Source organism: Chelonoidis abingdonii, chromosome 20 (assembly GCF_003597395.2).
Source record: "Chelonoidis abingdonii isolate Lonesome George chromosome 20, CheloAbing_2.0, whole genome shotgun sequence".
Taxonomy (NCBI): domain Eukaryota; kingdom Metazoa; phylum Chordata; order Testudines; family Testudinidae; genus Chelonoidis; species Chelonoidis abingdonii.
In genome coordinates, this window is record NC_133788.1 from 8,958,490 (window position 1) to 8,974,284 (window position 15,795).

The 15,795-nt window shown below is 40.6% G+C and overlaps 1 protein-coding gene across 1 annotated transcript in view; it reads right to left on the reverse strand.

The window, feature by feature from the left end:
• Positions 1 to 14,230, reverse strand: part of CASTOR2 (cytosolic arginine sensor for mTORC1 subunit 2) — a 162,802-nt gene extending 148,572 nt beyond the window's left edge. Inside the window, exon 1 of the mRNA XM_032786929.2 lies at positions 13,802 to 14,230. Coding sequence (XP_032642820.1) covers positions 13,802 to 13,914 — 113 coding nt within the window. The 5' untranslated portion in view covers positions 13,915 to 14,230. The remainder of the gene's footprint in view (positions 1 to 13,801) is intronic.
• Between the last annotated feature and the right edge of the window lie 1,565 nt (positions 14,231 to 15,795).

The window sequence follows — 15,795 nt, forward strand, 5'->3', positions numbered from 1 at the left end:
ATAATACTAGTAACACTGCCAGGTATGCAGATAGGTGTCAAGAAAACATTCTTCTTACAATTCTAGCAAAGTACAACGTCCATCAACATATGCAGTAGAGCCTAATCAGCAACACAGGCAAACGAGGCTGTAGCCTAAGACAGCTAATAACTGTGAACATCTAGAAACCCACTTATGGCATTTTAGTAGAGTTTTAAAAAAAGAACATTGCAGTACTGTTCTAATCACTGGGAATGATTTAACTGGAAAGGAGATGAATAGTGATGTGCCATAAAACACTGTAAAATGTGGTTTGACACCTCAAAATACTATAAACAATGAGGAAAAATCAAAATTAAAGCTTATGCTCAAGTACGTACACACACACACACACACACACCATGCACAGTGTTCTGCATTTATTATGCCTCCCATTTGGCACTATTTTTCCCATTCATGGCTTTCTTTAATAGCCTCTCTCTAAAGGCCATTGATCACGTTCACAATCTGAAGCCCATTCAAATAGACACTTTGCTTCACGGGACCATTAAAATCAAGTAATAAGTGATCCGTCACTGATCATATAGTTTGGGGACCTTTTCATATTTAAATTATTGTCTAATGAATGGATCTGACCTCCACCAAAATTAACAGGAGTCTTTTCAATGAGCGTAGGCTCAGGCCTTTAATGAACCAACATGAGTTCCTAAATCGTAGGGCTGAAAGACTCCTTGTGCATCATTCATTCCAGGCCCCTTTCCAATAATTGCACAAAGGAGACACAAGTAGAGTTTTACTCAGCTGTGACAGCTTCAGAACTACTGATTTGTAGAGCGACAACAATATTCAAACCCTTTCCTTAAAGAATCTTATCCTTTGTTTGGCACAAGGCTTTCCCAACCACAGAATTACAGAAGTGCAGAAGTGGAAGGGATCTCACTAGATCATCTAGCCCAGTGCTTTTCAACCTTTCTGATACCAGGGACTGGCTTGCTGCCTTCCTAAACTGTCAGGGTGATCTCACAGACCGGCTATGGGGGAAACACTGATTTCTAGTGCAGTCCTCTGCACTCATGACAGGATTAAGTAATAACTAGACCACTCCTGACGGGTGTTTGTCTAACCTGTTCTTAAAAAAAACCCAATGATGGAGGTTCCACAACTTCAGGAGGCAATTTGTTCTAGTGTTTAACCACCCTGAGAGTTGGGAAGATTTTCTTCCAGTCCAACCTAAACAGTCCTTGCTGCCAATTAAGCCCCTTGCTTCTTGTCCTAGCCTCAGAGGTTATGGAGAAAAAATGTTCACCTTCCTCCTTGTAACAACCTTTTATGTACTTGAAAACTGTTCTGTCCCTTCTCAGTCTTCTCCGGACTAAACAAACCCAGTTTTTTCAATCTTCCCTCAGAGCTCATGTTTTCTAGACCTTTAATCATTTTTGTTGCTCTTCTCTGGACTTAGTCCAAATTTGTCCTCATCTTTCTTGAAATGTGGCCCCCAGAACTGGACACAATACTCCAGTTGAGGCCTAATCAGGGCAGAGCAGAGTGAAAGAGATACTTCTCATGTCTTGCTTACAACAATCCTGCTGATACATCCCAGAACGATATTCGTGTTTTTTGCAACAGTGTTACACTGATTACTCTCATTTAGCTTGTGAGTCACTACAAGGAGACCGAATGCCTACACAAGAAGTACAATAACCACCAGGAAACATGTGAACATGGAGTAGCTTGTTTCCAATAGAAAAACTAAGGAAAGCATTCTCTGTGAAGTGTAGTTTCAACACTTGACTGTTAGCATAGTAGGGCCAGGGTTTCAAGTAGTTTGCATTAACCAAAGGACAATTATTACTGACAGGCATACCATTGCAGAGCCAAACCAAGATAGAATAGGACGTAGTGCAGACATCATATTTGCTGCTAAATTACATCAAATACATAAATAGAACTTCCAAGGAAGGGTTAACTAGTTAGTTTGGCTAATATTGTGGTCAACTGCAGTAAGAAAAACACCAGTATAGACCTTTTTCAAGTTGTAATCAATCAATCTGCACAATACGAGTGAGATAGAGATAACATTTACCCCCATTTCACAGGTATGGAAACAGACACAGACCCTCTGCACCAGAGCTCTGTCTCAAAGCTCCTTTATACTAGTCCAATGCCCAGGAAGCTAGGGCCTGAGCTGACCTCTGGTTTAAGATAGCAGCCTTGAAAATGCTCTGTAGCATATGCTAGTTTTTCAACAGCTTAGGAACTAGAGTCATGCAAAGCCATCATAAGGAAACTCAAAGGCCCGAAAAACTATGAACAAGGCAGCTTCCCCTTCCCATTTTTATACCTCCAGCCTTGCTTTGATATTCCAGTTCCAAAGTCAACGGTTAAGTTGTGTAATCTCAGCTGGAAAATATTTTTGCATTTTTAATGGAGATTAACAGCCATATTTTCCATCCAGTATCATTAAGTAACACCAAGTGAAACAAACATCCAGTGATAACAAGAACATCTCAACATGCCTGTGTGGTAACAGGGAACCACACACAGCTCAAAGTTACATTAAAGTTTACTTCTACTTTTTTAAATAGCATTTTGTATGGAGAAAGTCAGACTCCAGACCTGGAGTTGGTACAACAGCACTAGATCCCAAGGTATCAAGATTCCACTACGGGATTCACTTTCGAAGTCCTGAGTTGAGACTCAGACAAGTGGTTCTGAGACATTTATGCTGATCAATTTGGCTAAACCTGTACCTCGTCACTCTGTTTTCTCCAGGAAAACAATCAAGTCAGGTGCCAGGTCAACCCACATTCTCTCTAACCTCCTCGGCAGTCAATTGATATGACTCTGCTCAGTACTTTCAGAGAGATTTGTTCATGGCAGTCATCAAGCCATCAGAATATTATGACATCTGCATGTCAGTCAGATACAAAGCGAAAAGAAAAAAATATTTCCTACATCATATGAAAAGGTGTAAGTATAGATTCAATGAAACAACTACACTTTGTGAATTACTAGGCCTCTCTGATTCATCCTTTGTTCTGGGAATCATGTGCTGTCTTTGCAGGTAGATGGTCATCAGGATTTTCATTTTTCTATCCCATTACTAACTACCATCTTCCTACACACAATGTAGTTAATCCCAACTCCACACTGCACAGCAGAAATCCAGAATAATGTGTCAATTTTATTCACAGGGAAGCATTTTCAGTCTCCACTGATACTGCTAACTTTTGCCCCCAAATTTAGGCCTTTCTAGAAATACAAATACAAAATGTACTGATGTTTCAATGTATCTTTCTTTGGTCCACAGACAGCTAAGTAAGTATTTTTAAAGGCCTTGCCTCTAACTCTCACCCTCAGTATAACCGTATGCAACTTTAGGAGAGAACTAGCTAAGTGTGCACAACTTCACACATAAGCCAGCCAGAAACGCTGTTTAAGACATGGTCTGGCTTGTGAACAAGACAAGGGGACAGGAGTTCCTCTCTACGTTAAATAGTCATATGGTCCCCTCCCCATAGAATCTAATCACATCTCAGTCTTTAATGTATTCATCCTCACAGCACTCCAGTGCTATCAGTCCCATTTTACAGATGGCGGAGTAAGGCCCAGAGAGACTGAAGACCAGACTTCTAAAGGTATTTAATCATCTGAAAGTTCAAACAGCCACTTAGTGGGATTTTCCAAAGTGCCTCGGTGCTGAACTTCCATTGACTTCAAATGAATTTTAGATGCCTAAATACCTTGAAAAATCTGGCACTAGGTTAGCTGCCCGAGGTCACGCAGAAGTCTGTGACAGACTAGAAGACTGAAGCTGGATTCTAAATTGATACCCTGACCAATGGACAGTCCTTCCTCCACCTACAACTGGGAGGAATATTCAGGTGTCTCTGTGACCAAGATCATTTGGCACATGCTGCTATTTTGAAAAACCCTGGGTCAGAAAGACAGTGACGTTGCCCCAGATACAGTTTCATAAAGCCTGTACATTCTTTACAACTTGGTACATTCAGAGACAGACAGTCACACCTGAGTTTTAACTGGCTTACCCACCTCCCAACTTGTAAACATTCCTATTTTCAGTATTAATACCTGTGAATCCCCAGAGACAGACCGAGCAAGAACGTCTAGGTTCTGAAATTCCACTGGGAGCAAGTAAACGAATTTAAAAACAAATAAAAAAATCAACCCACCTATTTCAGTACTTTATAAGGAAGACTTTAAAGTTACATTTTATAACTTAGCTGGCACTATTTTCAATACACAGTTACAGAAAATCTCTAGCAGAGGTGCCCAAACTTTGCAACGAGAAAAATACCCACAATGCATTTGGAATTACATTTATTAAAAAACAAATCTACACATATATAAGCAGCTTTTTCTTATCTTCCTTGACACCTCAGTACAGATTGATTGTGGAGTTCACTGACAATGACAGCCTGCAGTTCCTCGGTCCCTCCTGACATCTCCCTGCAGTTATATAGTGTTTCATATTAGTCTGCATCTTAAATGGACATTTGCAGTCATGTTAAGCTTACTCAGGTGGTCTATCATGACTGAAGTATGCTGGCTTTCTGCCCATCAAGACAGGCAGGTCCTTAGAGATCTCTATAATACTAAAAGTATAGTTCACCAAAGACACCCCAAAAATGGTTCCAAATAGTTTGACTACTGCATGAATCTAGACTTCATCATTTCTAGATTCTACCAGCTTGAGCTAAACAGCACTTTTGACACCTCAACATTATTAGCACAAGCCTTCTAAGATGGACTGCTTCTAAACTGCAAGCTTTTATTTAATCTTTAGTTACATATATTTAACAGATGAAAGTGAGGAAGTGAATTCTGGCCTGTAAGGCATTAATGGCTCTATTTGGATGGCAGAATAAATCTTTGTATCAAGCAGTACAAAATGTTTATTATACATCAAACCTCAAAAGTGAACTTAGATTCTAGTCGCCATAGCCAGTACATTAAGTTTTCCATAGAAGATCTGGAACAAACAGGAAATTAGATCTCTTTTGCAACCAAACAATCTTTAGTGCCTTTATGCTATAATGAAACATGTTTGTCAATTGTTTTCTCTCTCTTAATAATGATATCTTCTAATTAGTTACACAAAAGCGAGCTGAGCTCTGGAAAAGAAAGATATTTCTACTTAGAAATGACAACTGCTACTTACAAGCTTTGCTCTGTTGATTTTTAACCGAAATGAATAGAGTTATTTCCTCACTAACATTCTTGTTGTGTAATTCTTCCTTTACCAGCGTTCAATTATCAGCAGATCAGAGCTGGAGTTTGTTTATTGCCAACATTAGTAAAAGAACAAATCTGTGCTGTGTTTCCTCTGAAAAAAGAAATGGCAATGCTTGTCCAAAGGCATTAAAACAGTAACATTGAGGCAATCAAGACTAGTAGGAAATGAGGTATTAAATAAACGTATTAGTATGCCCAGCAGGTAATTCCACTGTAAAAAAAAAACAGAATGGTTTATATTTTTATAAAACAGAAATGGGATAGTGTCAAATAGGTCTAGGCCTTAAAAACTAGACCTAATCAAAAGTACAATACATTGAGGGAATATCCTATTGATTCTAAAAAACAAACAAACTTGACAACATTGTCACTAAGAAGTCGTCATAAAAACACAACAGTCACTGTTCATGTAAGAGACAGGATGGTTGAGGTAATATCTTTTATTGGACCAACTTCTGTTGGTGAGACAGAGACACGCTTTTGAGCTTACACCCAGCTCTTCTTCCAGTCTGGGAAACTAAGGCCATGTCTTCATTACTGCCTATGTTGGCAAAACGTATGTCATTCAAGGGTGTGAATATTCCACCATCCCGGAGCAACAGAAGTTACACCGACATAGGCAGTCATGTACACAGTGCTATGTCAGCAGGAGAGCTTCTCTCACAGACATAGCTTATGCTGCATCACTATAGAGTGTCTTCACCAGATATGTTGCAGCGGCGTAGCTGTATCAGCACAGCTGTGCCACTTCAACGCTGTACAGGTAGACATGGCTTAACCCAGAATGTCACTGCTAAATACAAGGTGGAACAGATTATTTGGCGTTAAGTAGTTAACATACATTTTAAGGGACATTTCAAGGTGAAGTGTCCTGTTAACATCCCTCCAGTCATAGGAAGGAAAGGAAAGGGGAGGGAGCAGCTGGAAGAAGGGGTTATTAGTGGGTTACAGATTGTTGGAATAAGTCATAAATCCAGCGTCTCTATTCAGTCCACAATAAGTTATACAATATTGTTCTTCTGTTGCTGAAGACTCAGACATCCAACCAGCAGAGGGAGCAGATAGAAATCAGAAGAGATATTTTTCAATTACACACACACAAACACACACACCATCTGAACACTTCAAAGTGTTGAACAAACATTAAACCTAAGAATATTTCAATGAGGAAGACAGGGTTCACACATCACTGAGCATTTAACTTACCCTACTAATCTTGCACCACGCACACCAAGGAAATGCAGTGGGGCACAGCAGCAGCTGTGCCAATGCAAACAGTTTAGGATAGAAAGCGTAGAAGAATACAACATTCATTTGAAACTACAGCGGGAATTTAGATGGTCAGAATGTGGTTGCCCAAATTCAAATCTAGAAAGAAGCCTGGGTTCAACAGCCCTATGTCAATGACAAAGACTGGTCAGAACGTCAGGTTTACTTGATGTCTGGAAGACAGCATCTCTCTCCAACAACACAAAGCTTCATGGCACAAAGCTGGAGATTCCAATGTTTCAGCTGAATTCCATGCAGGTTCTAAGCATTCCTCCCTACTTCTTAGGCTATGTCTACACTACCACTTACCTCGGCAAAACATACGTCTTTCAGGGGTGTGAAAAAACACCTTCCCCAAGCGACACAAGTTTCACCAGCGTGTCACTGTCCAGAGAGCTTCTCCTGCTGACAGAGCTACCACCCCTCGGTGGTGGTCGTTTAATTACGTTGACGGGAGAACTCTCTCCTGTCAGCACAGAGTGGCTACATGCAAGATCTTACAGCGGTGCAGCTGCGCCTCTGTAAGCTCTCCAGTATAGACATGATCGTACATGGCTCAACTTGCAAGAGGATTGACAGGTCAAGGCTTCAGGCAACGCTAACAACAAACATTGACACATTGGTCATATGTGAGAAGAACAGAGGAAGGGAGGTGGATGAGAAACAATGTCTGTAGATAATCTATAAAAAAAAAAATACCAGATCAGCAGGGAGGAAACCTGTTATTTCCAAGGTCTTAAGTATTATAAACACTGGATAATGTCCTCTAAGAGCAGTCGATGGAGTTTACCCTTCATAAGCATAAATGGCTGCTCTTCCTGGTTACAGAGCCATGTTCTCAAGCTGGCAAAGTGAAATTCATTCTCTGCTCCTTCTGCTCATTCCAAACTTGCTTGCTGTATAGTGGGTGCTGGGCCTCTCCTGCTGAGTTCAGTACTGTACACAGCCAGTGCTCCTGGCAGCAGTCAGAGCATGCAGAGGCATATGGCCGAGTGCTATGGGGAATCGCTGAACTCGGGGTGGGGGGGAGGAGGGGGTGGAATGGGAGGAAAGAAGAAGCCATTTCTCCATGAGCCTTTAAGGGCCTAACCTATCCACCATCCCCATGCCTCAACAATGTATAGTCATAGTAGATAGTGCAGAGACAGATTAGACTGATAAGTCATAGTCCTTACATTTCTGATGTCACACACAGGTCCTTGAAAAATCTCCTCCATACCAATATACGTGTGGGGGGGTGAGGGGAAGAGACGGAACCCAAACAAGCCCAACTCCCTCCCAATGTTTTGAGATTAAATGTACCCTCTTATCTGTAGAAGTCTTTTGGTGATCCCAGAACAGGAGTTCTCAAACTTGGGGTTGGGACCCCTCAGGGGGTCACAAGGTTATGACATGGGGGGTGGCAAGCTGTCAGCTTCCACCACAAACTCCGCTTTTCCTCCAGCACATATAATGGTGTTAAATATATTTTTTAAGTGTTTTTAATTTATGGCGGACAAGGGGGTCACACTCAGAGACTTGGTACATGAAAGGTATAAAAGTTTGAGAACCACTGCCCTAGAACATACAGAATTATGTAACTGGAAATAAGAGTCATTGAGTAGCAGTAAGAACTTTGGATAGAGGATCTAGCATTTGACAAAAGCCAGACAGTATCTCTGGGTATGTCTATACTACTCGCCGGATCGGTGGGTAGTGTTTGATGCATCGGGGACTGATTTATTGTGTCTCGTCTGGACGCAATAAATTGATCCACTAATCAACGCCCATACTCCACCTCGGCAGGAGGAGTAAGCGGCGTCGACGGAGGAGCTGTGCCAGTCGACTCACCGCCATGAGGATGACCAGGTAAGTTGAACTAAGATGCTTCGACTTCAGCTATGGGAACAGTTCGAACCCCCACTCTAATGTAGCCCACAACAGGGAATGAGACATAAGAAGGTGACTTGCCCAGGGCTACACAATGGCAGATTTAGAAATGGACCACAAATCTCTTGAATACCAGTTCCTAACATCTAGAACATCTTCTTCACACTACCCCATCACAAGGTTTGAAACTTGAGAGTGTTAAACCATCTTCCATTAAATTATGTCCAGCCCAGACATTTATGAGAAAACAAGTGACAGTGCAAAGAGAAGACATTTATACTCAAAGCACCAACAAATTGTTCATCTGCAGGCCTGTTAAGATTAGTTCAAAGAATAAACTCACATCTCTACTAAAAAGCGCCCTCTGTTTCGTTTCCCCAATGAGAAATCAATTTAGACACAGATATGTAGTTTGTTGTACTGGTCTCCTTGTTACATTTTCAGTAGCCAAAGTTTAAAAACAAAACCCCCAAAATAAATAAATAAATCTTTTGGCTTGTAAACATACCCTCCACCCCAAGTCAATACCTTTCAACTTCACCTTGATTATAAAGTAATGTTATTCCAGACCCAGATTGGACCCACACACTGGCTTATTTCACTCTTCACTACTAAACCTTGGCAGCAGAAAATCAGGCAACTGATGGGTTTAGAAATCTTTACAGAGACTCAATAAATTAATCCCATCAATGTTACCTACCTCATCTCAAACTCATTTTTCTTCTGGTCTCTCTCATTTTTGCATTTGGGAGTTGTCACATGGTCTTGCATGGCCAATGTCTCAGATGAGGGGTTTGGCAGGGTAAAAGATCATCTTATGCTTACTTCACCCCTCCTGAAAAACCAGCACCCATGAATCATCTTTTTAATTAGCCACTTGACAACTCCAAAGGTACGTGTTGACCTATTGACCCCAGAAAGTTGATAGTGTGAAGCACTGGTCAGAAGTTACAAATATCAAGAGCAATAAAACATATGTAGACACATATGTATACTATACACACATTATATATAAACTCTCAAGACATTGCAAAATTGCATTGGATCATGAATGATAAGAAGGGAAGGACTTATCAGACTAATTATCATGATTCCAGGATGAATCTTTGCTCAAAAGGTTTGGGAGACACCCATTACCACGGCCCTCATTCCTAGATGTCTCAGAAGACTCAAACTCAACTCTGTGATTCTATTTTTAAACTCATTCGAAAGACATTCTCCCTGTTACCTTCCTTGCTAGCGCTTAGAGTGGGTATTTAGATTCTAACTCCTGGACAGGAGAGGATGTAATTAGAACATCTGAATCAGGAGGCAAGCGAAGGTGACCAACGGGGCAACGTATCAACCAGTGAATAGGATTTATTAAACTGAAAGCCCTCCTACAGGTCACTCGTGGTGCATCACCTCATTGTAAGGAACAGTTTAATTTTTACCACCGCAGCAGGAATAGGAGATGAAGGTGGGGGGTATTTTGGTGCTGGTGGAATAGAAGCTGCTCTTTATACAGCACCACACAGGTAAATGTGCATGGTGCTTTGCAGACATACAAGAAACCAGCTCCCCAAAGAGCTCGCACTTGAAAAAGACAACATACACAAAAGGAAAGAAAGGGGGAAAGGGTGCAATATTAAAACTAAGTGATTTAGCAGTGGTGGTAGTGATTTTTGCAGCACCCAAAAGCATGCTGTGTGCTTTACAGAGTACAAACACAGAAGGTTCCTGCCATTGAGAAGTTTACAAGAGAAACTTAGACACAATTGGGCTTGGGAGAATTCAGGTTTTTTTGGTTTTTAATTTTGATGAATAATATTGATGTTTATTTTTAAACTTTTTTTAAAAAAAGATTTGTCTTGATAGAAATTTTCACAGTTGCACAAAAGTATGGCTTTTAAACATTTTTTAATTTTTAGCAATTTACATTTTCATAGTTGTGGAAAATTACGGGCGGGAGGTCAGACAATAGGAAAGATCAGAAAATAATTATTTAAATACAGTAGACACAGATTCAAAGACTTAAACTTTTATAACCATTAACACAAAAATTGTCAACCACACACGAAAATATATAAAGTAAATACTCTGAAATCAAACTAAGAAATTTTCATGCAGCATTTTTCTTACTTTACCTATCTGCAAATTCTGATAATCATTGATAGAAATATTTTTTCATTCGTTTGTGTGTGTACGGTGCAATTAATGTTTACCAACAAAAAACCTAATTCTTCCAAGCCTAGACCTGATGCAAAAAAGAGAACAGCAAACAATGGGGGAAACATCAAAGGTAACTGCAGGAAAATTGTGATGATCTCAGTTTTGGTATGTGCAGATCTCAACTGTGCCATTAAAAATACATGATCCATATCTTCAGCTGGTGTGAATTCCTGTAAGTCTACCAACTTCATTGCAGTGCACCAATTTATACCAATTACGAATCTGACTCATATTTCAGTGTAGCTCCATTGAAGACAGTAGGCCTAAAGAGATTAATATCAACTGAGGACCTGGCTCTTAGATATATTTTCACACTGTATTTGATCTGAGAGCTTTGCTGTTGTTTACCCTTTGCCCATCTGCCATTTCAAAATCAACATTTGCTAATTTTAAAACAACTTATTAAAAAAAAAGAAAAAGGCCTGCCTCCGTTCATCCCATGTTCAGACTGGGTCTCACTCTCTCTTTTCATTAACTGCCTTCTTACTCATAGCCATCAGATTACTTCCACGGTTACTTCTTTTTAAAAATAAATGTGTTTACTGTAATGCGAGCTCAAGTAAAAGAATAATGAATGAAGGCATGAGAACTAGGATGTGCTACAAGTGGGTCAGATGTATGCTTCAGAATTCACCACCATTCACTCATCTTCCCCCAGAATGAGAATCCAGCTGTGAGAGGGAGTCTGAAGAGCTCAAAAGTACCGATCTCAGGATACTGATCATTTCATTACTAGGTCCCTGGCTCAAATCCATCCCAGACCAATGTGTACCAAAAGTCATCACCGCTTAACGGCAATATGGCAGCAAAGGTGAAGACTCACTCTGAGGTCTCAATGGACACATACACAGATAGCAAAGGTTACCACAGCAACTGGCACCCTTAATATCTCTGTACAAAGACTTAATGGGTGTGGAGGTTCAATTTCCTACTCATCCTCTAGATTGGTCGCTCCAAAATGAGGTTCAGTAACACTAGTGGGAAGAAGTAGGAACTCTGTCCTGTGGGTAAGTAGAGAGCTTTGGGCTCATAATCATCAAGCCATCATCATGTTCACTTTAAAGAAGATCAGAACGGGGAGAGGAAGTCTGTTGATAGATCAACCCAGTTATCTGCTCCCACTTTCATGGCTGATCCTTCATTGTGAGGGCTACCTCTATCAGAACAGAAGCTCCTTGTGGGAAGGACCGCGATTTCCTAAGCACCTGTGAAGCATGGTAACACTCTATAAAGAAAACACTACTTAAGGAGTGCGTCACCAGAAGATTGACATTACATGCCGCCACCTTCTATTCCTAAATCCCTACCAACAGCAGGAATATGTATATTAAAAAAACGAGGGAATGAATGAAATCTTTTAAAAAACAAAGCATAAAATCCTCGCCAAGCAGAGTTTTGACCCTGAGAAGTGACACGTGCCAGAGACTCCATCAAGATTCTTAGGGACTTTGCTATTGCTTCTAATTATACATGGAAGGTGCTCCAATACCATAGTGATGGGCAACAGTATGAAACCTGCAGGTTGATAAAGTACAACCCAAATGCAAGATACAGTACTGCACACACACGCAAGAGACGTATATTGCAACCCTAGATTTATTCATGGTTGCCAAATTTTGTGGACAAGAAATGTAACTTTAAGCTGGAAAACAACTGGACAATCTTCGAACTTGAAAAAGAATCTGTTTGTTAGGAGCCACAGATTTAAAGGTGCAAAATGTTGACTTTAACATAACATAAAAGATTATTAATAATAATAATAATAATAATAATACCACCTCACTCACCTTTTCTCTCTAATCTCTGGGACTAAGACGACTACAACAACACTGCATACAACAATGGAAGACTTTAATGCTGACATGAAGCATCAGAAAACAGTGACTTGATTAGCAATTAAATGGAACAAAGGTTAGCAGTCCCTTTTAATTAGTAATGAAACTGTACATTAAAAAAGACATATAAGATTTAAGCCTTTAATACCCTGTTGAGTATTCAGAGGCAGCAGTAAACATGGTGCTGGCATACATTACACAGCAAACAATGCCAGTGTTAAGCCAATTGGGATGAGCCACAAATCAGAGTGAAATTTCAATGCAAGAAGTTTAACTGTAAGAGATAAGGGACTGCAATCAAATTACACCACAAACAGGTCCATTCATCCCTAAGCATTATTGAAGAGAGCAGATTGCATTACAGAATGGAATGAAACCATTCAGAAAAATAATGCTAACTTATTCTCTCTCTTCTTGCCTGCAAAAGTCCCCTGTCTTTAAACATAAATGCAATTTGGGATGATTCAGTGAAGAGAAGTGAAATACAAATTATCAGGCTCAGAAAACTGAAAAAGAGTTTGGGTTATTTACCTCCCACTCTATCCATGTAAACCAACAAATGTCAACAACCTGACTATATTTTTATATAGATATAGTATGCACTTGCAATTTAAATTGTTTTTCCTCTGAGGCGCCTTGGCAGAATACACATGTATTTTTATAGACTGGTCAAAATAAGAAGAAAAACAAAATATTCTCACACACTGCCTGCCACTGCATTTTTTTCCCCTTCAGATATCTCTCACAAACCACAATGCTTAATAAATAAATAATAAAATACAAGACTGTAATATTGCAACAATGCATGTTCTTCAATCCCTTCTTTCTCCAGAGTACTCAGCATTTAAAAGCACCCTTAAAAGAGCAAATCATGTAACGGGTGTTTGTTTCAAATACGTGCTGGGGAAAACAAAAAAAATCCCACACCACTCCTTCTGCTTCTGCTCTCGTCTTTGTTGTACAGACCGTTCCCCTTTTTTTAATTTACTTTTCTTTAAATTAAAAGACAAACTTTCCATGGCCTCCCTCCTCCCCCCGCACATTCCCCACACCTGTTTTCATTCATCCATTCATTTACAAGGAGCAGCTCCCAGGCGACATATGCATATTAAAAGAACAAAACAAGGGGACAGACAGACTGAGGTTTTCTTTAAAAATATATTAAAAAAAAAAGCAAAGAAAAAATAAAATAAAAAACACCCCCTCCCCCTCAACGTTTGGAGACAAGGAAGAAAAAAAAATGCCAAGGAACCAAGTTGTTTTCCACCTCCCTCCTCCCCTCGCTAGCCTGGCTTCTGCAATGGAATTAGCCACGGGAATGTGATCTCACTTGCAGGCTCTTTTATCTTTCATTTTACTCCCCTTATTTATCTGGCACTTACCTGGTCTTGGAGGAAAGGAAAGCAAGTTTGATTAATCCATAGGTAAACAACTGGATGCTCTCCTTGGCTATGCTGGCTACTTTGAGCCTGTGCTCTAAAATGTGCAGCTCCATCTTTTCCTTTTTCTCATTTGTAGTTCATTTATGTTGAAGGTTAATTTTTTTATTAATAATTTTAAAAAAAAAATTGGAGGTTTTTTTCAAATTATTTTCTTCTTCTCCCCCTTTAAGACTCCAGGAAAGGGGAGGGAGCAGGGGGGGTGGGAGAAACCGATGTGAAAGTTAGAAAGAGATCTAAAGCGAGAGAAAACGGGGAGAGGGGGAAGCTAAGCAAGGGACTAGAGGCAAAAGGAGTTAAGGGAGCTCAGAGGCAGCAAAAGCTCCAGAGTGCAGAAAGCAGCTGGTGTTACAGTGTAACAAACAACTTGCCACTCAAACTGACCTCCATTGGGCATGCGCTCTCCGGTTGGTGCATGCTGGGAGTTGTAGTCCATTGGGGGGAAACTTGTAGCCTTGGGCTTCCATGGGTTTAATACAGAGCGAGAACAAAGACGTCCCATGCGTTTTTCCAGAGCTCTCAACGGAGTTACCGCGGGAAGTGTGTTTGAGTTTTATTCTGTGGCAGTTTTGGAAGCATCTTCCCCTAGGTTTTGCTGTAGTTTTCAGGCGGCTGACAATGCATGTGCATATACCCTCACTCTCTTTCACCACACACACAGGCAATTCTTGCAAACATTTCTAGGGGGACCAGACAGCAAATGTGAAAAATCAGGATGGGGTGGGGGGTAATAGGCACCTATATAAGAAAAAGTCCAAAAGTCGGGACTGTCCCTATAAAATCAGGTCATCAGGTCACCCTAAATTGCCCGGATCCAACAACAACAAAAAATACACAAGTGGTCCTTTGGACTGCAATGAGGCAACTCCCTTATATAAAGTTAAGCCTGTATGTAAAGCAGTGGTGCTCAACCTGCGGCCCAAACAGCACATATGATATCTTCAGGGACATACAGGTAGTATATATATTGTGTGGATGCAGCTCACATAACTCTCAGAGAGCTAGATATGCGGCCCACAATGGTAAACAGGTTGAGAACCACTGATATAAAGTAAGACAGGGCCTGAAAGACTGCTACAAGATCCCACGAACCAGAAAAGCCAGTGGTGGGAAGAATTTGGAAGCTCTAAATAAGAAGTTATGATGATATTTCAAATCTCAACAGCTTATTCTCACAATCATGTTTAATGTGAGTCACTTACCTGCTCCTACAGAGAGACAAAAATGTGATTTATGTACAAATACTGTGGATGCAGCGAATGCTGAGGATGCAGCAATTGTTTTACACACTGGATTTCAAACCATGTAATCAATCATATAAACCTTTGTGGAAGTGGCTCCTCTCATGTGTTACAGTCCATACATATACAACATAAAATAACATGGCATTATCCCCTCAGCCAGATCCTGCAGACTACCCCATTAAAATCAATGAGACTACTCAGGTAAGTCAGTCCTCAGCACAAGGAGGGAAAGAGTTGAAGGACTGCACCACTTCACAAGCCATACTGCACAGAGGGCATTGTGGTTGCATTTCAGTGCACTCACTGGACTTCAGTGGTACTCTAGCAGGCACAGGAGTCTGCCCACACAGAGCCCACAGTGGGTCTGCTCTGCACTGTTCTCAGCACAGGATCTGGGCCTCAAAGACCGATTTGATGCGCATTGAATAGAACGGCGCCAATTTACTTCCATGGGCTTTGGATCAGGCCCTGATCCTGCAACCACCACCACCACCACCACCTAGTTCTTATATAGTCCTTTTCAGCAGTAGATCACAAAGTACTTGAGAAAGGAGAGAATAAATCATTAACCCAATTTTACAAATAGAGAAACTGAGGCACAGAGAGATGAAGCGAGTTGCCCAAGGTCACCAAGCAGGCCCATAGCAATGGCAGCCAGCTCTCCTGAGTCCCAGTCTGGTGCTCTATTTACAC